This window comes from Schistosoma mansoni (genome assembly GCF_000237925.1).
Source record: "Schistosoma mansoni, WGS project CABG00000000 data, chromosome 7 unplaced supercontig 0100, strain Puerto Rico, whole genome shotgun sequence".
In the NCBI taxonomy this organism is placed as follows: domain Eukaryota; kingdom Metazoa; phylum Platyhelminthes; class Trematoda; order Strigeidida; family Schistosomatidae; genus Schistosoma; species Schistosoma mansoni.
This window is the reverse complement of record NW_017386020.1, coordinates 1,138,362-1,165,612: the sequence shown is the minus strand read 5'-3', so window position 1 is coordinate 1,165,612 and position 27,251 is coordinate 1,138,362. Positions and strand designations below refer to the sequence as shown.

At 34.9% G+C, this 27,251-nt stretch overlaps 1 protein-coding gene across 1 annotated transcript; it reads right to left on the bottom strand.

Moving 5' to 3' along the window:
* Positions 1-6,744: 6,744 nt before the first annotated feature.
* Smp_210370 (ormdl proteins, putative) lies at positions 6,745-22,404 on the bottom strand (the record flags this gene model as incomplete). Its single annotated transcript, XM_018791057.1, has 14 exons — positions 6,745-6,923; positions 8,027-8,102; positions 9,514-9,783; positions 9,919-10,023; positions 10,269-10,503; positions 11,400-11,491; positions 12,282-12,414; positions 14,507-14,757; positions 16,940-17,053; positions 18,024-18,113; positions 19,880-20,003; positions 20,691-20,754; positions 20,796-20,904; positions 22,081-22,404. The coding sequence occupies 14 exons, from the start codon at positions 22,402-22,404 to the stop codon at positions 6,745-6,747; spliced, it is 2,166 nt and encodes a 721-aa protein (XP_018645763.1).
* Positions 22,405-27,251: the final 4,847 nt, after the last annotated feature.

Sequence of the window (27,251 nt, the reverse complement as noted above, 5' to 3'; positions counted from 1 at the left end):
AAAACTACAATTATATATCCAATTCGGAAATTGACCAGATCTAGGGCAAAGTACCTTGTTTAAATATACATGTGAATGAAGGATTGTTAAACATGAAAATTGTTAATGTTGATATGACTCATATGGAATGTTAACTTGAACCAGTTTATATGTTAAGTGATGTTAAGTTATCTTAGCCACTAAATACCTGACTTAACTAGGGTACTTACAGCCTTTCATAGTCAAATATATCAGGCGTCAAAAACCCGACTTATGTGTTCAAAAGGAGATCCCCATTACAATAAAAGACTAATATATGTCTGTTATCTTTATTCACTTATCTTTGTATTACTATTATTATTGGTTTAACATCATCATTAATCTACCGAATACATGATTCATTTACTTCACATTCTCACCAGTATTTTTTTACACATTATAGTCTTCCAGCAAACATCTGATTGAATTTGTATTTGCACTACTATTTCTCTCACCTTATCTGATCCATATTTGTTCATATCATGGATCACTGATTCAAGTTAACATCCCATATGAGTCATATCAACATTAATAATTTTCATGTTTAACAATCCTTCATTCACATGTATATTTAAACAAGGTACTTTGCCCTAGATCTGGTCAATTTCCGAGTTATCAATCTGGAGAGAATTTATCGAAAAGAATACTCTTGGTTCATATATTGGTCTTTTATTATGATGGGGATCTTTAAACAATAATAAAAATAATATATTCTGAAAATGATTGTAGAATCCAGAGCGGAGTTTATTGGAACATCAAGATTTTTAAAAGTTTGAATATATCCTCTAATCTTATTCGGTCATGTTCTATTTCATATTCGGCTGACACAAAATATATTTGAGTGCAAAACCATCGGATTTACATATTTCAACCCAAGTACCCTAAATAAAACCTCAATAGTTCAAAGTAATTTGTTACTGCACAATAAAAATATGGCTAGCACTGTTTGTTTAAATGATATTTAAGTCGAGGGCACTGAAAGTTGTCTGTTAGGAAATTTTGTAGAGTATGCCATCGATGCTAATAACGCCGCTTATCGTTGAAGCGGTTTTTGGGCCCTCAGCATCCATTGTGGGGCAACAATCCTACTTAAATATACCCTTAATTTTAGTAATATTCGGTATGTGGTCAGCAGTGGAATCTAGAATACATGTTTATTCCTATTTGACTCATCTTTAGTCGGATTCACTTGTATCGCAGTGTTGGTGTTCTCAGTATGTTTCACTTCAAACGCCCAACACGTTGTCCACTGAGTTACTGAGTCCAGATAGCTACTTGGATGAAAGCACTAGTAAAGATTTGTAATTTACTGTTGTTGATATTCAAGACTTCAGTTGATTGGTTTTGAATTTGATCAGACCATTGCTGATAAACTAATTTGCATAAAATAAGCATCTGGAATTTTTTGTTTGTGTACAGCCTACTTATTTACCACTAAGTAGCAAAACGTCGTCAACTTCATTTGTTTAAAATATGAGGTCCATTTATTTTCATGAGTTGGTTTGTTGATTAATTAGCAATATTTTACTGTAATTTATTGCTATTCGAAACATTACCAGTTCCTCTTGGAGTCTTAATATACTTACTCTGTAAACTGTTTAGAGGAAATCGGTTGCTTATAGGATCTCGTAACTCGATAATGAGCAATACGCCATCAAATAATAAATAACGCATTCATATTCTAAAGTATAATTATCCTTTATACTGGTAGGAATAGGAAAAAAGCTTAAGAAGTATTGGACGTATATTACTGGAGAATGTCAAATCTGCTTACAAACAGAACAGCCCCGAAAAATCTAGATACAGACAATAACTGGTAGTTTACTAGTACGAAAATTCCTCAATTTTCTAGTGATTAGTCATAGTGTCTAAGAGTTTGAAGTCCTTCCTCGGATGGAATCTGTTGATTGTTTCCCTGGAATTGTACATACCAATCATTTAATGTTAACTCAGTATTTGAGTAATATCTTGTTCCATATTCTTTCATATGAATACATATTCTCCCACTGAATAGCTGGATTTTCAGAGTAATTGTTGGGAGGGTTTAATAGAGATCTGTTTAGTTTGTAGGTGATTTAAATTATAGATCAACATCGACTGAAATAAAACTGGAAACCAGAAAGAAATGGATAGTTGTTTCATACTCGTACGGAACTACTCAACAGTCAGGACTAAGGGAACGAAGCTGTGCTAGAAGTAAAATTATCACCACTGATAGCCTTGGAAGACTGTTGCCCTACATCGCAAGTCGATCAGAGTTCGTGATGCGATTCACTAGATTCCAACTCACTGTTCAGACATCTAGGAGTTCTGAATCCAAACTTCAAAGAAATCCTATACTGGAGCGAAACAGGTGTCCAGTACTCTGGTTTTTAGTGGCACTCTGACTGAAGTCAACTCGTGGTGAATACCATCTACAAATTTATCTAATCTTCACCAATTAATCAAACTATTTACTTACGATCTTTAGTATTATAGGTAAACAACTCTGGTTGCCATAGATTTTCAACTCACTCACTGGTTCGTCATTGCAACTTCTTAGATTTTTTATGCTTTTAGTTAATAGTCGGTACTTGTGTAAGTAGTTTAAGACTGAATGCGGTGAGACTATAATTTATGGACAACCTTTGAACGAATCTTAAGAAGTTTCAGCTAATCACAAAACAGTAGGTATAGAGTGAAAATATATTATACAAACCAAAAAATTAGAGTGGATACATTTCTTTAACATAGTTTAAAAACTTTGAAAGGTGAGAAAGAGGCTCTGCAGTTCTGAAATCGTAATACATACCATACAGGAACTCATCCATGTGAATACATAATAGTCGACCTCTGGAGCCATGAAAAGATCTCAAAAACTCTTTTAGCCTCGACCACATTTATTCTATATTATTTGTGTGCACTCCTACGGGGTTTCACAAAACTCAGCTAGTGAACGTCACGATGCACATAAACAAGTCTATATAAGCATCGGTACGTTTTTCATTCACTCGTGTGTATTGTGGTTCCCAGCTACACATACTCTCGTATAACTGGTATTATAGTCAAGGCTTGTCGGTTGGAAGCGTCCTTTTTGTGATGATCTATCGTATATTCCAGGGATCCGTAAAGTATATTTATGGAAGTGATACTTACCTGGTCTTCTTTAACACTTCGTCCTCTGTTGAATTTCCATTTCTTAACAATCGTCTCGTCTACTTCTACGATTCTCCTGACTCCTCCAAATGACTCATGTAAGCTTATCATTGCACATATATTTGTGCAATATTCATACCAGTGAACTGTCGAAGCTTCAGCAACATATGCAAATGTTACAGGTGCTTTGCAACAATTATCATCATTTATCTTAGTCTCAATCGGAATCGAGCGAAAAAAGTTCCCGTTTTAGCAGACATTTCCCTCCAACGCATATTACATCCAAATACAACATCACGATAGTCTGCACAAGGTCCAGGAGTCATTTGATTACTGCAGTTAAAATAAAGAAACTTCTTAGTAATCCCATTTGTTGTAGCCGCTCAACTATAATTTCCCTAAAATCTGTTGCAAACAGGTCGTACGTAAGCATTAAGTACTGAAATAAGTGCCGAGACCTTGAAATCGCTCAAACACTTTTGATTGACTCATCCATAAATTATTGTCTCGCCGAATTATCAGTTCAGGTTTTATTCGTAATATAAATTCAGTCTAGTATTGTGCTTTAGTCTGTCGCCTAGTTTTATGTCAAATTAGTCTCGACTATTGACAGTCAGATCTTCAGTAGTTAGTCTGATAACTATTTTTATACTTTTGATGCGTTTATTAAGCTATACTCAACTATTTAAACGATTTTTATTACCATTCTGGATAAAAATTAGTCTTGCAATTACAAACAATAACCAAAAACTACCGGAACACAAGAGCGATATATTCATTCAGTATTGTTTGTTTGAATCTTCCCATCGATTTGTTAGGACTGCAACTGGTCAGTCTCTAATTGGCATATGTGCATACTGTGCGTATTGCCTCGATATAGCCTTAATTCACAAGCATGGTAAGCAGAGATGGAGCGAAAGGTACTGGGTTCGAGTCCCAGAGTGAACATCAACTCTGAGATGCAGGTACATCCAGCTGACGAGTCCCAAATAGGACGAAACGCGCGTCCTGGATTCCACTGCCAGCCACTATCCATCTCTGCTTACAAGAACGATATGTTATTGTTTTACCTACTTATCAGTAGTGTGAAGAAAAACAAAAAAGAAATCAAACGTAGCTGCATTCGGAATAAGCAGTTTCCCAAATAGTCACTATAAAGAGGATGTTTAAAGTTCAACAAATTAAAAGGCATTCAATTTAACTTTATTGATTAAATAGTCGACAGTTGCAGTTTGAGTCAGCCTAACTAAATTCACTAAACTTAACGCACAGGTTCGTGAAATACATAAAATCTTAAGGTTTTCAAATTACGCACAAGAAGCACATATTCCCAGATAAATTACTGGTCTCAACGATCTCTAAAAATTACTATAGATTTGTGGATATGTTCAACTTGAAGATAAGTTGGATGAAAGACTGGTTTTAAAATCAAATTGATGTAAACCTGGAGAAACTAAAGTGAGATGCCTTGTCTGGTAGATTCCAACCATGAGAGTATTGAGAAAACTATCATAGATCCCGGTGGATAATGTCGACGCAACATCATTAATTGACTGCAGTTAAGAATATAATCTCATTGATGCCAACTTAGTAGTCGAAAGATTGCCCCTTACCCTGAGTTCTAGGGTGCGCGGATGTGCCGGATTAATAAGTCCTCAACTCTGACAGAACACGCGTCCAGCGATCCCTGGATTTGTAATAGTTCTCCAACCAGATCAGAGCTCATAACATGAGTAGCTTCCGAACATTTACATATAATTTTTAAAATGACTAGATCATAAATAAGTTAATAGTTATCGACTCGACAAAATACCAGAAAGATTGAGGCGGTTATACCAATTTTTCTCACGGAACAGATCACGCAAGTCATAATAGTATCATTGATCTACAAAATAGTTGACTATAATATTGTAGTGAACAAAACACTAGTTGGGGACAATCGAATGTAGTTCAACTCAGATAGTATATTTGCCACTATTGATAGCTCCATGAAAAACATTCACTTGTAACACTGGAACAGTCAGTCAAGTCCTTGGTATATTTTGGATTCATAACTCGCACGTTTAAAACAATTAGACCACAACAAAGGTTATTTTTGACATGAAATTGGGTAAGACATTTACTAGTTGACAAACTGCTATGTGAATAGTAAGAGCTGTAGTAACAATTATTACGTCAAGAAAGTACCTAGTAAACAAGACTATAAAATTATCATGAACCAATTTTTATTATATACAAGCTAATTCTGCAGAAATAAATTTTTGACTCTTCAAATAATTATTGAACAGGGAATGTACCCCCATGGAAACGCACGGTGAAACCTCGTAATTAGTAACTGTTTTGGAGCGCGCTGTCTGAGAGTTGATCTGATGCACATCAATTTTATACACAAACACTTGTACTCGAGAGAAAGGACGAAGAGTGAGGCTAAACTGAGTTCACTAATTTACAAATACATATCTGTCCCTCAGGAACTATTCTCATCCCTTGCTAATGAAAGATATTTAGCGGTTTCTGATTTGGCTACGGTAACATTGTGACGCCATTGTATATCAGCGACTCTTTAGAGGCAATAACGATCTCATATTCTCAACCTAGAGAGGACGGGTTTAGTAAGTACAGAGCAAGATTGCGCTCATCAACACATTATACACCTAATCTTTTGCAGCCAGGGTAATATCATGATGGGACCCAAATGGTGATAACCCTCTCCTTTTACACCACCACCAGTATCCACAATACTACCCAGATATATGGATTTTTTGACTATTTCTAACGGTTAACGATCAATTGTGAGTGCAAGATCCTTCATCTTGAAGCATTTCGCATTTCAGTGCAAAAGAAAAAGGTTTCATTGATTTCGTACAATTTATAGGCTAAGACGGAACTTAATAATTTGAAAGAGAAGGAGAGAAGGTTTATGATGAGAATAAGAAAAAGCTAATGACCATGGTAAGAATTTTCACTTGCAGCATACTACCACTATTTAACAAATAACAACAGTTTAAAAGATCTGTATTAGAAGGGCGGAGACTTGGTTAAAACATATTTTAGACAAGTTCATGTTGGGGCAAGTTGATTGGTACGTTTTTCAGTCAATCAGCGCTAGCAAGTGAGGACTCTAGAAAATTCCTGTTTCTATTATATATGTACACCGGGATTTTTTAAAATTATAATTAATTTGCTGTTTGCTTTGAAATACATTTACGTTTCACTTTTCAAGTTTGGTCGAATGGAGTGAAGTGTGTAGGAATCCTAGGTCGTAATAAAAGATGACGTGAAAGTATATATATATCGAATGGAACGAGTACAGTTTAAAGAAGTAAATAAATAAACATCCAGACAAATTCATTTCTTTTAATAAACAAAAAAAACATACAACACGTCTTAATGGAATTGTAAAGCGATGGGGAATATTAGACAAAATGAACACAGTTTTTTTTTAAATGTACACACACATATGATTACAGAGCTCTTCACATTATTATTCAATAATAAAAATAATAAAGACTAATTGTAAACAAAACAAAACAGAAAGTGAAAAACAGTAATTACTATTAAATTAAAATAGGTTTCCCAATTGTATGCAATTCACTTTTTTACATTTAACGGTTGTGTACTACTGACAGTTTGTTGTTGTTTAGCAATGACTTGTGCTCGAAGAACTCTATGACCAGCTAAAAATGTTGGCAAACCTAATATACTCAAATATTTTAGAGTTGTGAACATATCTAGACGGCACCAGTAGACGAAGTAGAGATAACAAATGGCTGTAAAAGATAAAAAGAAATATACATGATATTAGTTACATGTATGTGTTTATAGTGAAAGCAATTAATATAAAATTGATTGAACATTGTACATGGTGCATCGTATTCAATATAATTTGGTTGACATTTGTCCAGTGAGGTGAAATCTATACACAGAAGTAACTACTGCTAATTTACAAACTTAGACTGTAATGTACAATTGATAACAGAGTGCCAGCTAGTCATAATTAACGCAAAGCCAGGTACAAATTGTGTATTGACCTAAGTTGCTTTACCACATGAACATCACGAAATCAAATCAACAAGATCAGTTGCAAAATAGATCGAAAAGACAGAGTGTGAAGGTACGCATGCAGGAATACTAAAATTGAAGACTAAGAGGATGATAAGAAGTGGATACATCTGAGTTACTATGATAGATTCTGAGCCAGGTAAGGGAGTCTACTTTGATTCATTGAATATTAACACCAACCAAATAGGTTAACCCTGTATAATTTTAAACAAGAATTAAGAAATGAAGAGAAGAAACTTGAAATCGATTCATGTTATCACTTCTCTTCTCAAGTGGATTTTTTAATAACACTTCAACGGGCTAGGATAAATTGACATATAAAGGAGTTACATCAATTAATGTTGAGTAAGAAAATAAAATATACTGCTAATTCATTGATCAGACTGTAAGCGATAACCTATTCTGGCAGAGAACAAGCCAACTTTCAGTTGAAGGGGAGATTAGGAAGACAGTGAAGGTGAATAGGACACACTAAGGAAACTTTTAAAAAGCATTAAAATGCATCAAAAGGCACGTCCCAACTTGAAATCCTCAAGTTAAATCAGAAAGAAGCAGATCAAAAAGCATATGGAGCCACGAACTGGAAGACACCAAGACCACGGAATAGCACTTGGGAACAATTGGAAAGTAGAGCCCAGGAAAAATTTGCTTGGAGATCCCTAGTTGGCAGCCTATGCCTCAAGACGGGTAACAGGTTTAAGAAAATAATTACGTTGTAATACAGCACTGACAATGAAGATTCCATAGGTTCACTAACTGTCTAGAATAAATTAATGATATTAATAAATAATATCAAAAGTAAGTAACTTACATATTAGACCGGCGTGGAAAATAATATTGGAGATAGAAAATTTGAAGTTGGAGATATTGAAGCCAATAACTGACCACTGAAAAGGAATTAAAAAAACAAGAGAAAACTGTTTAGTCAACACTTGAAAACACAAATAGATACGAATCAATTTTTCTTTTGGCTGAAATATCTGTTACGTGTATATTACTGATTTCACAAATATTTATGGAATTAGGCGTGTGATTAGAGGTTAGAGAACTTAACTTATGTTCTTTTCATCACAAATCTGAACGTATCACTCATCTACTAGGGGATAAGCAGAGCAACACAGTTATTGAGACCAGCTCATAATTAAGAGTAAATTAAGGGTGAATAAAAGAACCTGAAACTTAGTTACATTGTTGTGAATAAGGTAAGTCGGCATTTGAATACTATATATGTGACTATAAAATTGTACAAATTGTCCATACCACTCACTACAAGATGTGTGACATCTGGTTGTGTGACTTATACGGACAGATATAAGTAGTATGTATCAGTAATTAGAGGTTGGGTTTTTACTGATAGAAGATGGAAATGAGAAGAGAACAAAAAGCAAAAGCAGTCGGAGTAGCAATAGAAATGGAAGAACGATGGAGTTTGTATGAAGTAATCCAAGTAAGTTGTGGAAATGGTGTATTCAATATATATTTTTTCATATTTTACAAATCCAGTGGATGATTTTGGATTATACAATGAATTAATTACCCCCAACCAAGTCTTTATTCATTACAGTTGTATCTTTTTCGAAGGAAGCAGTTTATTCAACTCAGTTCTCATGTATAGAAGAACACTGAGTTTGAGTGGAATTACTTTGACGTATGAGATACTTCAATAAACGATAGTTTTTTTTAAATGAACTAAGAAATTTCAGTGAGAGGAGTGAAGACTACAAAGATGATACAAAGCTATGGTAGCTGTCGATTGATTGTGTTGATGAAAAAATTGAAAGTGAGTCTTCTTTCATCGTCGATTCAATTTCTAGGTTGATTGCTAATGAACTGTAACTGGGAAATTGACTGAGAATATATGCTTCTAAAACAATAATTGGAGTGGGGAAAATCATGTCTGGAAATTATCCTAAAGTTGTGGAGCGATGATAGCACTTGAAACAACATCACAGTTGAAATGCCCTAACAATTTTGAAGGCTTTCAGGGATGTTTAGAGCAATAATAATGAAAAGTATTGCAAAAAATATGACACACGTATATATTCCCATAATATTAAAATACAAACAGATGAACAAAGATTATTCTTCTCAACGAATTATCATCAGGTTCTACAGTTCTAAGCCTAAACCTAATTTAAAGCAAATGCATGCTTTAAAAATACAATTTATGTATTTAAGATTATTTGTAAAATAAGTTTGTTAGGTAGAGTTTGTACATACAATTTGTGAATCGATTAACATTGCAAAGTTGGAAATAAATATAAATGATTAAAAGTGAATGAATTAGCAAAAACTCACGGCTATAATTAATCCAAGTAATGGAAGTAGACAAAGAATTGTAAATGTAAGAGCCAAGAAAGGAGGTGCACGTTTTTCCGGAGCGCGAAACACGTGATCAATTTCTGGCTTGGCAGTTGTCGGCCCAGATCCGATGATTGCATTTGGGGTAAATGCACGTCTGGAACCAGCTGGAGAAGATGATTCTTGACGCGAAATATCAGTAGCCTGAGCGATACGACGTTTAGTTTCATCACCGGCTTCACCAACGAATCGAAGGTCTAAGTCGAACTGGATACACAAACAGAATTATGAGTACTTTTGTAGATAGTTGTAATTCATATTGAAAAGATACTATGTTGTGAAAAAGATGAAACACACATGAACGATTAAGGGTAGCACATTCAAACAAATACGCGCACTTACCATGTGCCAAAGGATTGGAGCCTTGATCGATGAATCACCAACAATTAGGTCGACTTTATATATCCCTGAAAGGTAGTCGAATTCGGCTGCAGACATGTCTGGATCCTACATGATAAAAAGATGAAAGTAGTAAAAAGTGACGTAAAAAAATTATAAAGGCGATTTTGTTTTGTGGATATCCAGATAGTCTTAATTATTCGACTAAATGATTATTTTGTCAATTTACTTAAAATAACTCTAAATTAAAATCGAAAAGTTTTTCCTATGGAAGCAAGTACTTTTGAATTAGATGAACTATAGAGATAAGGCACAGATGACAATAGAACAAATAAAAGCATCAAAAAACTAACGAGGAGTAATTTGTAACTCTTCTTTTCAGGTTTTTCATCTGTAATTGTTTCAGTACAAGTGTAGGTGATGGCTTGTTGCGTTTTCTGATGAGTTAACTGAATGAAGACTTGATGTGCTGTCAATGAGATTCGATTACTGTCTACAATATTCAAATCTATTGATATTTGTTGACCAATTTCTAAAGTAATAGCTCCGGAAGCGGTTGAAGCTTTATACGTTTTCTCAGGTGTTAAACTGAAAAAAAGAGAAGAAGAGTAAATACCAAAAGTATTTAAAAAGACCAAAACTCTAATACAATAACGTTAGCTTATAAATATATGTAAGAAAATAAAGGACACCTTTTTTCGTATGACACGAGAATATCGTTTAGTTATATTGGTTTGGCTAATGTTGCTGTCATATAGGCTTTAAACCAACTATGAATATATATACACGAACATTCCATCGAATGGCTAGAACAAAAGCGGTTAGTAGTCTACTTTGTGTACATTTGATAAACATAAAAAATAATACGCGATCTTGTGTCATGCTTGTGATTTAGTAACTTGCGTCATTTGTGGAATAGGCGATACGTCCGTCTGTCAGCCCGAAAGTGATTATACTGCACAGCAGTTTGCTCTGTTACTTCATGGTTGTGAAAGTTTTTGAAAATAGAAGGCATGATCAGACTGCAGGTTTTGATTAAAGGTGTGTTAGGAAACTCGCTTGGATATGTTGGAACCACCTAATGAGTAGAACTGATTTTAGAAGTGGGATACATCGTACAGTCCGGAGGAAATGTGCGTGAACAGATACGGCAAATCGGTTAACGAGATTGATAATTACCACTGATTGAAGTGATTAGAATATATAGGACGTAAGCTTAACCGACGTCCGCCTCGACTGGTCATGTTGACTAGTATAAGAGTAGGCTGGGGTACGTGGGATTATCGTGACCAATAGCTAGAGACGTTTGGTTAACACTAGTCAGATTCGGTCAAAATGGTGTTGATAAATAAACTCAAAATTGAGAAGATTAAGGAAGAATCAATTGTAAGAAGTCTAAGCTAAGAATTATCCACCATTAGCCAGTTCCTAACACCTTGAGGGATGCAACAAATCTTAGTTAATGCTAACAGGATAAACAATACCTGATGTCAGCAACATGTTGTTCACGTGCAGTATTCATGATAGTTACGGTAGCTTGAGCAACTTTTGCTTCTGTAATCATATATAAGGGAATCTTTAGGTATAAGAAAACAGAAAAAAAAGATACATATATATAACAGGTATTACTTAGTTGATAACAAGTACAAAAATTTGTGGCTAGTAAGCGTATTGTTTGGGTATTTATGGCGATTGATATAGTGGTTGCTTAGTGGTTAAAGCTTTCAGTCACTAAGTCACAAGTTTGAATCCCGCTCTATCTACTTCGGTTTGGACAACTGTATTACCGTTAGTCCTCACATTTAGAGTGTGGTTCATATCTAAGTACAAGGTGAATGAGTTAATTATACATGAAGAATAATGGATTTTGTTAACAATCTCTACAGTTCATATATTGGAAAATAAATTACATAACAACGATATTGATTTTATAACTGAACTCTATCAACCAATGACATTAAATTAATGTTATACAAAAGTGAAGAATTAGTTTTTTTTAATGAAACTTGTTATTTTTTGTCTCTGATTATCTATTTGCTGTCAGATAACTAAAGGTTACAGTCTCAAACAATCTTCTTGACGGACTAATTTGTATTTAAATGACAACCATCAAGTCCTCAGTACACTGACATCATCAGTCAGTTAATGTTATCACTGGTTCTGAACACAACAATTAGATTTAGTGCATTTGTAGTTTAGTTGTTCCGTAGGGGAATTTTATTAGTCAGATTTTTCACGTATACCATGTGTGATAAAGTTGCAGTGATATATATATAAGCTGATAACCGGATTATTGACGAGTTTTAGTGTAGAATATAGCGTTAAAAATCAAAAATCCATTGTTAAACAAACGGACAACACAATACCTGGACACTAGCTATTCCAAGAAGTTTTTGATGACCATTTGTTTTTTTACTACCTGGTGTAGCAGTTACATCTAATTCATAATATCCTGCAGTAGTTTTTGTATCCAAATTCAAAGTAAGCTGGAGAGCATTGCTGAGTAAAACAAAAATATAACAGTGAATCAGTGAGAAATAATAAGACCAAAATCAGTGGAATTGCGACTGGTATATAGTACATAAAATTTGCCGACTGAATCCGTTATATCATTTCAGAGAGACATTTACAGAGCTATCTCATGACGGTTAAAACATCGATAGGAGATTGGGATAGCACTCTACCTACTTCAATTTAGACAGTTGTTGAACGGTAACATAAGCCTTCACACAACCAAATTGCGACTTAAAGTCTAAGTAAACAGACGAGTTGTTACACTAGTACTTCAGTAACTGATGTGTTAAAGTTCGGAAACTTGATTCATAAGTACTACAGATGATTTTCCAAAAACATTTGGTGACTTAAAGAAAGAACCGAAGGCCAACTGAAGAATTAATGGTTATGAAGCTCTGGGTGTCCTATTTCAACTTACATTAGGACACCAAAAATATGCATAGTAGGACTATCAGAGATAATATACTAACATCATTTCTGTTACAGATGTGGTGATAGAAACAAGTCCTTTTTGATGTCGGCTTTTAACGATTATTTTTCTACGTAATAAGTATGAACACAGTATATTCAATTACTTGTGCGTATTCAAACACAATGGTGACTTTGAAATATTTAGGAAGACTCGTTTACTTTCGAAATGTATAACTTATTGGAAAAGTCTAAGTTTTTATATTTGATAAGACTCTTAGTATGACTGACATTTTTCAATAAATGTTACAGAGACTAACTGTTCTTGAAGTTCTGAAATCCATTAGATCTCATATTATTGTTAAACACTTCTACTGACTATCAATTGACTTCGTATTTTTTTGCTTGGATTGTTAGTACAATAGGGGTGTGTAACTGCCGAATGACTGTTAAACATTTACTAATATGGTATTCTTAATGTATATTCCAGTCAGGATTTCCACATTTTAGTGGTCAAACTAATACTTATAACTGTTTATGAATATTGTTATGACAATAATGTAATTCAAAAACAAAAGGAACTTTTAAAATTGTAGGTAGTAGATAGAGTGGGATTTGAATATCCAGCTTATTGGTTGAAAATGTAATGTATTTAACAACTAAGCCATTGCTTTGCTAAACCATGATAATTGTAATGGTCTAGAGGCTAACGATGAGTTTTTAGGTATCAGTGCCAAGGTTGAACTTGATAGTTTCGAATAAATTGACCATTAGGTAGAAAGTTAATAATAAATTCACCATGATCAAGAATGACTTGACATTGACATATCCAGACCTATTATGATTTTGATTGTACTAAAAACATTTTGCATTGTTTCCTTTGTACTATTCAAACCTGTGTTAATTTAATTCGGTTATTTATTTACTCTGAAGAAGTGGCTTACATTAAATCACGAAACGTTAGAAATACAATTTTCTACTAATTGGATTATAACAAAAAAAACATATTATTATTCATTATTAAGTTTGGTACTTAATCCACCAACAATGATTTTAGCAGACAAACAGGGAACTAGTACTACTGTACATCACACACGAAATATCTCCAAGTTGTAATCAGTTAAAGAGTTACATGTAATATAACATAAAGCAATGATATGATGAGTATTTTTTAGATTGTGTCGTCAATCACAAGTAATCTCTTGTGCGTGTGATGAAAATAGTTACTGATTGATGTAAAGGTGTAAACCGCCTGAGCAAAATTTAAAGATGTGATGGGAAATATTTTTAGGGATGTGATCAACTGTTTACATAACAGTGTAATAATACTATTACTGGAAGTATTATATAGCATCGAGAACGAAAGTTCTATGGGAAAAAGTCATCAATATCTTCCCTCTGGAATGAAAACATACAATTAAAGCACGATATATACATACGACTGGTCTTAATTCATCCTCAATTATTTGGAACAAAAGACGTCTGGGGTGAATACCTAAAATTATTAAAGACTTATTCCTACGAAAAACTGCCGGTCGAGGGTGGTGAGAGTCCGCTCTCCCTTTCGAAATGCCCACATATCAAAATGGATTGTTTCCCGAAAAAATAATTCCTGAAAAACATTGCATCATCATAACGACCGATTACTTAATTAATTGAATAAATTTACTTTTTATCATCTTGTTTGAAAGTGCCCAAATCAGATGAACTGATTAAAATACGATCACCAGTGGTTCGCTTGATTGCATAAACACCATGGGCTTTGATTTCGAATTCACTTGGTTTAAAATAGGTATCAGTCCAAATATGTTTTAACCGTAGACTTAAAATAGGATGGGTTTGATCGATTGACAGGATTGGAGGGATGGAAAAACCCAAATTTTCATTGCTCTTAACTGATGATTCAATTACAACAGGTAACTAATAAAACGTTGTGTAAGAGAATGAAAAGATTATTAGTTATTTAATATTGTGACGTGTTCGAAAGATTTGTAATGATCTGGATTACTCAAAGTTTAGTAAAGAACTTATTACGGCTGTTTGTACTTTTTTATTTGGGAATTGCCATACTTATTTTGGCCATCAGCAACATAGTGGTACTATTTGGAATAACGAGAGAGGAAATTAATGAGATGCGAAGCGGAGAATTATTCGACGTATCAAATCAGCAGCATGTGGGACATTTAGTTTTGAACTATTCATTTGATATCGTCTATGGTGTATGGTCGAATGTTGGGGATGTCAAATCCCCAGAACTTACTTGGTAAATGGCTTAGTTTTGTAATTTTATTTTGGAAATTTGAATCTAGCTGTTTTCGCGCCAAACGCGCTCTTTTTACCTTCACGTCATATTTCCCACTTGTAAACTATCTTAAACGCTATTGGTCCATTGTTTCTTTGTGTGTGCTATTTATTAATGATGCTCAAGGACAATTTGTTGCTGTATAAATGCACTTGACTTTTTCCCTTATTTGATTGCTTGTACTTGGCTGCTTACGGAATACATATATTCCCCTACTTGCCTTGGACTTCTTCATCTAGTTAGCGGGGCCTGGGACAACAGATTAGAATAGCTTATCGTGTCATTGTGTCATTGGCTTTCGTTCGTTACCGCGGAATCGATTTAGATCAAGCATATCATCGAACATTCGTGAGCTTTCGTACTTTCCCCCAAATGCCCTAGTACGGTCGAAGTTGGGGAGAGTCCGCTGCCCCTCTTAAAATCTCAAATTGCCATATATATATGCTACTTTCAAGGAAGTCCTACTCACTGCGTTCTCTCAGTGAGGGTTTTGTTTACGAAATTGAGAGAATGAGAAACGAATGCCCGACGATTAAACCAGGTTGGTGGGTACGGAGAGTCTACCTAGGGAAGTTGGAAAACCTTGACCCCAAACCAATGGTGCACATGGGATCCAGGATCCTGAAGAAACAAATAACGTATGAACCTATTGTTTTTCACCAGCTACCATGGGACTGCATTTCCTAACATTGCTCCATCACTTTGTGGATTATACCTCAGGGTCAAAGTTTCGAAGAGTGACTCCCTAAGGAAACCACCTGCTTCAATTCGGACGCCCGGGAGATATCCCAGATCTCACACAAACTGAATAGTTTGGCTCATATGTATATATATATATATATATATATATATATATATAAAATTTCCTTTACATAATTTTTTATATGAATATGAATATTTGCATTTCTTTATTAAATTTTTCGCACTTATAATTTCCTGGTTACTGTTCATATTGTGCAACCTTTGACTTTTTGGATTAATTTTTGGAAGGTTAACATACTTATGGCAATAATTGAAGACTTCTCGTATTTTGGAAATTTATTGGAGAATTTAATAAACTTCTAAGTCTGAGTAACCGATTACCTGGTCATAACTTATTGTATTAATATTCCTTCCTAGGCATGAATAAATCATTTCCATACTTGAAATTTATGTCAATGTAATGATGTGACATATCTTTTAAGTACAGGCCTTATGTATTCAACTTAGAGTCATACTGTTTGTTTCCCGATTAGCGATACTACTAGGTTACTTAAACTGATGGTATTTTAGGCCTACGTAATACGTGTCTCAACCACGTTAGTTAATTAAAATTCACACTATTATTAGGTGATTTATTATATTTGCTTAGTACCTTGGTGTATTTGCATGAGCCCACCTGACGTGCAGTACATTGTTTCCACACGTTGAAAATCAAATGCTCTAATCACCAAGCTGATACTACGTTTAATATCAATAAGACTGTAGTTTTGAAAATGAACTTGACAAAGAGTATTTTGATAAACTTCGTGTTTTATGGCTTTTGTTGGTATAGTGAAGCAAATAATACAGTGAATAAATAATCAAGAAGTATATGCATATACATTCTAAATTTGGTGGTGGGAGGTAGTGGTTAATAAACTTAACATATAATAATGGGGCAGCAGGTTCGAATTCCGCTTTGAGTACTTTAGTCTGGGGATACACAGTTAATATTGCAAGCCCAAATCCGATTAAACTACTTGGTAATCGGTTCTGTATTTGAATTAGATTATATTAGATTTATTACGTAGTAAATGCATTGTAACTAGTGTAACTTACCAGTAATGGACTATCAGTTAGTGATTTGAAAGCAGCAACCAAGTAAGCAGAAGCACGTACATTGGCGGTTTGACGACGTGTGTAGAGATAGTTGAATAATTTGACCAGTTTGTTCTATTAAAGACGAAAGGATGAGCGAATATATAGTTTAAAGAATTATTTTGAGTAACAGATACACCCAATGTGTATTGTTGAATCAGTTTTTAAACATTTCTCAAAGTGCAATAACAGACCATAGAATCATTTCTATTGAGTTATTGAAAAGTCAACGTTAGTGTTAACACTCACAGCTATCACAGCTGAATAAGTATGAGTCACTATGTAGGAGAATCTCTTCTAAAATAGTACACAATCACCAACTTTCAGTGCCTTGATTTCCATTCGCCTTTTTAGACACGTTTTACAGCTATTTATAAATGGTATTATATGCAACAAATTATGTTTAAAATAATCTGTGGTTGCAGTTGAAATGATTTCAACGTTTTGCCCGGTAACATTATCAAAAATAATATTGATTCAAATTATTTCCTTGGAAAATGTTGGATAACTTTGCCAGGTGAAACTTTGAAATTATTTAGATTTTAACCGCTGAGATTATTTCAAATATAATTTGTTACATATAATGTCCTTGATACACTAGGCGCCCAACGTTTTTTTCCATCAAACTATTCATTTAGATCTTGACGAATGTTCAGATAAATAATTTAGAAATGGATGTTTTTACACATATTATATTTGAATTGTATGGTAATTAGGTAAGCATAACATTGAGTAAACTGTCCGGTTGATCTATGAGCGATAAGCAGAACTAAATATTCTTAGTTGTTATTAATGATGTCGAAAGTAAACGGAATATAAAAATGGAGAGAATTCAGGGAGATCTTTTAGATCAAATTATTTATCAAACAACTGTAAATACGAATGTACAGCTAAAGTAAATTATTTTTTCGTAAAGATCATTTTTTCCGTTGAATTCTCCTCACTTTTACTCAACGAAACGGAATATGGTCAAACACAATAATATTGTTAATGATGTTAATCGCGAGAAAAACGAATAAACCGGATTCGAGAATGTGGAAATTACCTCAACGCTTTTTGGAACCTCTCCGTATGCAGTAAGGAAGTCAACGATACTTTTTGCAACGAATGACGTTGTGTATAAGCCTTTTTCATACTAAAAAAGAATGTTGTTAAAATAAACACAAACTCATGGGAATAGCATGAATAAAGAAGTCTTTATTCAATGAAATTTCGAATTTTATAACAGTCAAATAAAATAGACTTTGATTTATCTACGTGGAAAAAACATTTGTCACGACAGAAGGATAAAAAGTGACGTCCGAAGCAATGTCGAATAAAACATGCAAGCTGTGGAAGTTAATCCATTCAATCAACAACATATCAACAGACGATAGTTCGAAAGAACGGAAATAACGCAAGATCTGGTCGATGGTCGTATCGTACCAAGTTCGGATCATTACAGTGAGGAGGAAGCAACAAGAGACAATGTGTGAGAATAATGATAAGGAACTGTAGTAAAGAGCTAAGTATCTCCAAAACTATAGGACAAACTATTTTCTGTGTAGTTCATATATCGGTGGGTAATGTTTGCTATGTAAGTGGTTTATATGACCCAAGTAAAACATTAGATAAGTAATTTGAAACCGAACTTCAAACTATGACAAAACACGCTAAAACGATAAAACCGTCAGATTTGGAAACTGTTATTACATAGATAATGACTTTTAATACAAAACAGATTTTAGTCATATTGGATTATGGGGTCGACATTTTTTACGGGAATACGATGATGGTACAAAATCACCTTTTGCATTACTTCTTATCAAATATCCCCTTTTACATCTAATAATATGGACATTGACCGCTATTATTCAGATTTTATTAGTCAACAGGATGCAGCCGTAACTTAGGATGGTGAGGTTACGGGAAAGTTGAGAAAAGCCATACAGAAATCAGGTTGAAACCCAAATGGTTAAGTAGCTGCTTTGAAAGATAAAAACTAATAATTCAGTTTTAGGCATTCTACGGGAATTTTTTACTTGACTCGTGAAATCCGAAGGCGAGAATTCTATGTATCGAAGTGACGGTGGCTCAAAAAATTATGGTAACTAGATTCGGCACATATATGAACTCATGTAAATGACCAGTAATATCGGGGAAATCGAAACGTCAGGAGCTTTGACTCAGTGGTTAAAGGCTCTAACTATATTTCATCTACAGCACGATTTCTTCACGTTGCTTTGAAATTCGATTAGTTATGACAAACATAGCCTGAAACAAACGTGCATAGACTGAAGTTGTTGCACCTCATCAGTACATAATTGTGGTAAACCTTAGGTCTTGTGATACGCACATGAATTTCGTGGATTATTTAGCTACAGCGTTTATAGAGGTGTTACATCCGAACGAATAAATGAATAGTAACTGCTAGGAATTATTTAAGGACTGTTATTACATATATTCTTATTGGATACTTATTAAGTAACTAGATTATACGTATATTCATACTCCTTTTATCACAAGCTTTCATTTGATTAATTGACTATTGTTATACCATTTACCATTCTTAATTTATTCCCAATTTATGATTTACAGTCTCCTATACTCGCAGCCACTTTTAGTTTGATCTTCTATAGTTGTTACTTTCCATTTAATGGTGTGATTTGATCTGGTTCATACGACGGAGGCTGATGTCTGTGTTCTGGACTGAACAGGTTGGGCTAAGAGAGAAGATACCATACAGAGGACCAATAAGGACTCAGAGTTGATTCAAGGCTGTTAGTGTTGTTTTGACGCACCACTGGTTTAATACAGGGGTCGGGTCATAGAAATAGATATTCTGATTGACAACATAGTTCACGTGATATTTGACGGATCATAAAACACAACAAGAATAAACATTAGAAAAAGGTAACTTACAAACAGTCGATTATCACTTATTTCACTTGCATGTTCCAGAACATTATCTATATTAGATACGTGGCCACTTATGTTTGATTTCGTCAGTCGAAGTTGTGACAAAATTTGTAAAACAAAACTTAACCTAAAAATTGAAATCATAATTTTAGTAGAAAAAAGAACAAAATACACATAGTATAAGAAATATTGGAATATGCTAACTAGAAGAGTTTTTAACGTCGAAATAAGTTTTTGTTTACATAAACCAAAGATACGAAACGAAATTGAGATGAAATTAGGAATATAGCGTCAACTTAGGAACCTTCTGTGAAGAAAATTCGGACATAGCAAGTGACAGTTTCAAGTTAACGAACAATCGGTGATATACAGAATGACTACAAAGCCTATTATTATTCGCTTTTTGTCTTCTCAATTTCATGAACGGTACCGACGCGAGAAAGGAGTGAGTAGGACTTCCCTGGCGGTGGTTATATATGCGTGACCATATGAGAGCATTTCGAGAAAAATAGTGGACTTTTCCAACCCTTCGAATTTCGGGCCACTGCTTAGTGACAAAACGGATGGAAAACAGATCACAATTTAGTTTTGTATGTAGAATATACACTCCGAAACATAGTATGTAACTGGCCGAATGTTTATTGAACATCTAAGGCAGCAGATGAGTACGAGTTTTCGTCACATTAACTTCGAATAGCAGAGAGTTACATAACTGTATTCTAGTATCTTTAAGTCAAGAATATGGAAGAGGTCACGGTATTCAATCACAAAATGATTAGATTAAATGTTTTAAGTTAATGAAAAAACCACTTACGTCATTGGGCTGGTATCTTTGGCTTTAATCTTGTTAATTATTGACAAAACATGGTTAGCATCAACTAATGTGGAAAAAAAGTATGAGGCTTGAATGAGTACTAACTTTTAATATTCAGATATTTCATAGACGAAACGAGGTAAAACAGATTTTCAATTGATATGTCTTCGGTCAACAACTGCTTGGACAATTTCTCGACCTCTGAACTTGGTACCTAAGGGAAAATTTTAAGTGCAAAAACGATTTGGATAGAGGAAAAGAAGTAAATGAAGGAGTAAAATCTATACATACATATGTGTATGGTAAACTTCTATCTCCGAATACTAGTCATGACAGTCTTTACTACCTAATTATGTGGGAAAATTACTAGGTGGTTCAGAATGATTTAGAATATACCTAAATTAAGACCATTCTAATCCAAAAATATTGCGATACAGCTAACATGGGTGTATTATGAGAGGTGAACAGGCGAGACCAGGAAGATTGCCAGTAACTCGATACGTGATGTTAGTAGGGTGCTAGACCGAACACTGACTCTCATACTGTTGTTTCCGAATTTTTAACATACATGACACCACTTGCCGAAAGTCAGGTTAAAGGGGATTAATAATACAGTAAAATATTAACGATTTAATGGATGGGTTTATCAGCTGGGGTTTTCTATAGCAAAATCGTGGGAATAAATCAGCTGGTTAAATGTAACGTAGAACTCAACATGAGGTAATGACTGAGATTGCTATAAAAATGATATCGTGTGCACTGATTTTGAGACTTTGTAAACGCAGTTTTTAACGTCGAACATACGACGGAAATAAGGTGGGATGCATTGGTGCTGTTGGACTACTAAGATCTACGTAAACGACAGTAAAAACTAGGCAGAACGATATAAATTAACTCCATTTTCAGAAAGTGTGTAAATTGTCTTGAGATTCGTGTATTTTGACGGAAACCAATTTTCGAGTGCATGATTAACTAGCAGTCAGTCAGTTATACGCAATGTGGAACAAGGTACACATAAGCAGTAGTTGCGTGTTCGACGTCACACCAGGCTGACAAGATTTATGAATCAAAACAACAAAAGCGTAGTTTTTGGATTCACTGAGAACAAATCAAGGGCAGAGGTATCTAGGCAAAAAACTTGCACAGTTGAGACTACCCAAGAAACATAAAACATGGGCATTATTCGGTTCAAGGTAAATTGAAAGATATATTTTACAGACAAGTTGTATTTGACAGTTCAAAATTACTGGACCAACATCAGGGGAAATAATGCCGTCTATAGCACTACTCTACTTAATTCACAAAGGAATGTTTGTAAGGCACTCATAAATAAAAATAAAATAGTCTAGCAAGTCCATAATGATCAGTGAATGAAATTTAAAATTCTCACCTTACACTTTGCAGAACCGATGAGTTTGTGGCCCGCACTCACATAGAATGCTTCTTCTGGGTTGGTAATAGGTTTGTTCAGCGAAAGACAAGCAGCATCTGGGTTAGGGACCCGTTCACTAAGTGAATGAATACCAAGTATGGCATGATAAACTTTGGAAGCATCAGACGGCGATTCACTAATTTGTCTTTCGAAAACCGAACGGAAATGGCTTTTGTCGCGAACTGATATGGAGCCAATGAATAAAGTATTACTTTGATCCGTCCGACTACTTTTAACTAATATTATGTGAGCAAGCAACAACACAACAGTAACGTGAACCATATCCTCAGTCCGTCTCACAACAACACGAGCGGCCTGAGCGGTGGACAACTGACGTCTGCAAAGTGGTGCGAATAAACAACTATCGAGGTGTATATCATCGCTTGTCTAAATGAATAAAGAGTAATGGTTAGCCAATTCTTTGAGAATTTTTACCTTTATTTGGTAAAGTATACTTCATTGCTACTATTTTAGTATGTTGAGTGACTGATTTACAGCAAATTTTATGTTATAAATAACGTGTTGTAGTAGTTATTAATCAAGAAGACCTGTGAAAGTTATTCAAGTGAAGTGAAATTCTTTGGGCATATAATTAAAGTTAGTCTGACTGAGTCGCTTCTGACTTTCGATTTCACTGGGTGGGCACGATTTAATTATAGGTATTGCTGGTAAAGTGTTGTCAAACTACAATACCTCTGGCATCCTCAGTAGTTGGAAAACGCCTTTACAAGTAAAATCTTTGTGATCGGAGTATGCCAACCAAGTCAAATCAAAAGTCTGAAGTCAAGAGGTCTGGAGATTTATTTGAAAGGTTATCGATATATCGGGAAGCGTTTAATCTAAGCTGGCTAACGACTGTATGAGATGAGTAGCAATAAGTAGCCACTTGTGATCTGGTGAGGATGCGTGACCGAGTGCCTCCAGCTAGATGTGTCCATAAAAACCAATGAGGTCAGTGTCAAGTGTCGAAGACTTAAATGTCAACTTATTTTGGAAATTTGTTTGCCGCTACAGTACCGGGAGTTGTAAAGTTATAGGGACGTTCTTTCTGTTAAGGTCAGGGCCGAACGAAATAAACTTTCGGGAAACGAATAATTCATTAGAAGCGAGCAGTGAGTTGACTCTTTGATATTCGATCTGTAAAAATTTGAAAATTTGTCATCCCCTGAGACAAACCATTTAAAAGCGCACTACAGTTCTGTTTGCCCGATGGTGGGTGGATTCTCTAGGTCTAATTGTGCACATTAGTCTTAATCTCATGTGAACTAATGACGTGTGTTAACCTTCAATTTTGTATAAAAGGCTCTAAGTGCAATTAGAAGATAAAGTTTGTAGAGCTTGTCATTAGTAAAAGGACGATAGCGCGGAAACTCTCGTCTAATATTCAGTTGGGCTATTCGGTGTGACCCTTCAACTGAGTGATGAACCTGCATTCGACAACTAAGCAATATAACAACAACTAAGGTCTATCTTCAGTGACGTAAAATTCTGTGTTCGCAGATTCGTATTCTTGCCCAACTATAATTACGTGGAAGCGTGTTAGCAATAATACCAGAAGGGGTGCCGTATTGACGATTAGTCTCTAAATGGGCTCACTGAAGTTTCTTTGGATTGGCGCCTAAACGTTCACAACCGTTAGTAAAAGGTGTTAAAGCTACACAATGCGGAGTATGAGCTCTATTGACTATTTAATCATTTTACCTATTGTCTGCAGGAGCCAGTCGTTTGGTTTTACCTGTGTAATTATGAACCCGGTCAATTAACAACTGTTACAAATTCGATGTTGCTGAAAAAGAAAGCTCTCAACACATCGAATCCTTGCTATGTTTTAATGACGTTTTGAGTATAAGTTGTCTCATTCCTCAACTAGTGGTCAACCGTTCCGTTCTTGAGACTAGGTTCGACGGTTACCTACGGTCTCATCACCCTCAGCCCAATGTTACGATGAGAGAGACTTTGATACTAAACCTTGATAATGGTATCCAGGCTGCACTGGAGCAGAGGTGAAGTGAACGTAGACTTGGCAGGAAGAAACAGTATATTGTTAAATACAAAATTACAGAATGTCTTCCTAAAATATGAGAACCATACATTGAATTCTTCATTTGCACATCTTTCGTCAACTGTCCTTTACATCCTTTAAGATTCTCCTTACAACTTTAATGTAAGGGGTCACCAAGTACAATGTATCTAAGTCGTTTGGTAAAGTTTTGAGAGTAAGGAAAGCATTGATTCCTCTGTATAGGGCCGCTCAAGTGTCATTGTCATTGTTATTGGTATACCTCACTTACAGTGTTACATCTCCTATTTTTCGCGGTTTTGTGATGATTAGAAGTATTTGGGTTATCATACGAACTAGAATTCTCTGAAACAGCGCAATTGAAATTAAACAGAACTAGGTGAGCGCAAAGGAACATATTGTGTTTAGAATTCAAAATCAAGTAGTCACCAAGTACTAGGAAATCATTGGTTCACGCAAACACCACATCCGCCACAGCTTATATGAGGATCCAAACTTCTGCATCAGCTGTACCTCTTCTCTTTAGGTCCATCATGTATCTGTCCGACTGTGTATCGGATACAGACTCTGTATGATTTAGAGTATACTCATTAGTATTAAAATTAACAACCAAAATGGGAATGGACTCACCAGTGTATATGATCAACACTTCAGTTGTGTACTGAAATCACTGATACCTTGAATTTGAACCATTGACTTTCCAACACTAACCTCCCCTACGAAATAATGAAGGGTCTTTATGTCCCGATATCATGACCAATCTGACGTTACTAGCTGGTATTATCTTCTCATATCTCACACCTTGATTCATATGTTATGTCGGTATTCGGAGACACATAATAACATGTAATTTGAGGAATTTCATCATGGGACTTTGACTTACATAAAAAACATGATACACATTCCTTTCGCTTTCACGTTAGAATACACAAACCACTGTTCCAGTTATCAGATGAATATTTATTGTCACATTCGTTAGTTATATCACTAGGGATAAATCAATTGTGAGGACAAATAACATCCGATGAGACACCATAAGGGCTGTAATCAGGTTTTAACTCATTTAGAACTCGTTCCTCACACTTAATTAAGATTCCATCAGAAATAAAATAGTCGTTAGGACGAATCACATCTGGTAATAGAGTATCATAGTTGTGATCAGGATTTGGTGCACTCGATATACCCTTCACATATTTGTAAAGAACTTCATTAGAAATACATGGATCATGAGAACAACGTTTACTGGTAAAAAAATATCATGAATATGGTCAGTGTATGATCGCAGAGTTTAGCACTGTTACTTTCAAATACTTGCTCACTTCTGTTATACAAGTATAGTTTGTCAATCTACTTGTAACTTACGAACCCAAAGTAACGATAAAATCAAACTCCAATTCAGGCCCCAAAGTTCATTCGAAAATTATGAACAATGGACCCAGACATCGTCCTAACGATAATTATAACAATTACAAAACAAAAGCACGGTGAAATTAGCAATGATCAATATAACAGCTTTTAATCAATTAAATGTCTCCTGTAACAAGCATTACTAGCAGCTAAATCAACAGTAGTATTTTAAACTGCCTGAATGTGTCCGATTTCACCATATTTGATGCAAAAGATTGCGAAATACATATGGATTACATGAGTAAAATTTGTCACAGGAAAAAACATTTACTAAACTTATGCTCATCTTCGTGATCCGATTCGCAACTCCTCAATGGATTCCTGTATAATCATGAGCACGCATTGAATTGGGACGACGTAGTATTGTAAAAGGATTTTCGATGTACTGAAGGATCATTTTATGAAATTTTACTCCATCACGGCATTCGAAATTTGCACATTTTGCATGGTCTAGTAGTAGTTCCTCGATACTTGCATAAGGAAGTGAAATAGGCTTTTCTGAAAGTGCCAAGGTTTTTAATAAGCTCAAGGCTTCTTTTCCAATGAATGTGAAAAATAGACCACAATATTAACATCCTTGATATCTTCCTTGGTCACAGTCCAGATTTTGGACCTTCCTATAAATCCTCAAAAGCATCAAAATCTTAATGTGTGTCCAACCATTCCATCACAAGCTCGGTCGCAAAGCCAGTGTGAAGTTTTTATGAACTAGGAATCCCCGAAATAGCGCAATTCAAGCCAAACAGAACTATGTGAACACAAACGAACGTGTTGTATTTAAAATTCAAAATCAGGTGGTCGTCAGATACAAGAGAATTATTAGTCCATATAAACACTACAGGTTTCTTGTCAGCTGTTTACTACCCAGTGATAATAGTACTAACCTTTAAGAATTAGTGTACATACTTCTATAATAGATGTAGCTTCTAAGCTAAAGCAGTTTGGAACGAATCATAACTGTTTGGGTTAGTTTGTAGACGCGCTATCACCCAGCCGGGACTGAAACAGAGTGATTCAGTAAATGACGGTTCTCAATTTCGTCATAAATTTAAGTACGCATTATTACCTAAACAAATATCACTACCCAGTTGCTTGACCAATAATTTTTCAATCAGTATTTCTATCTATATTACATTAAATGGATAAATTGATAAAAGATATAAGATCACCAGTCTCAAGAAATAAATTAGACGTAACAAACCTTTTTACACACACTAACAAAAACTACCAGAGTACTGATCACTCCACTCACCTTCTAAAGCCTAAACCACCAATAAACATGGTAATTATAGGTTCCTCAACCAACACCTTATCTACATTTCTTAGGATCACAATTGTAATTACTCTCAGAAAGAAAATTTTCCACACCCTACAATATTAACCCTGTAGTGCCGTGCTTCAATAATAGTTCACTTCGATAACCGTTATTATACCAATCTTAACGGTGTATAATATCAGAAGGCAAAAGGAAGCGGCAACTACATTTTTATTGATGAATGATAAGATGACTGCATAGTGGAGATGGCTGGGAGGTGGGATGAGTTTTCGAGCATCTATCAGTGTGGTAGATGCTGCCGAGATCCATTGTTTCTCCCTGACCTTATGGCTTACCTTACTAGCGGATATTACTGCTGTTTCCACAGCTTTTCGGATGTCATCCCACGCTGCCCTCGGGGTGGGCACAACTTACATGTCTGTCTAA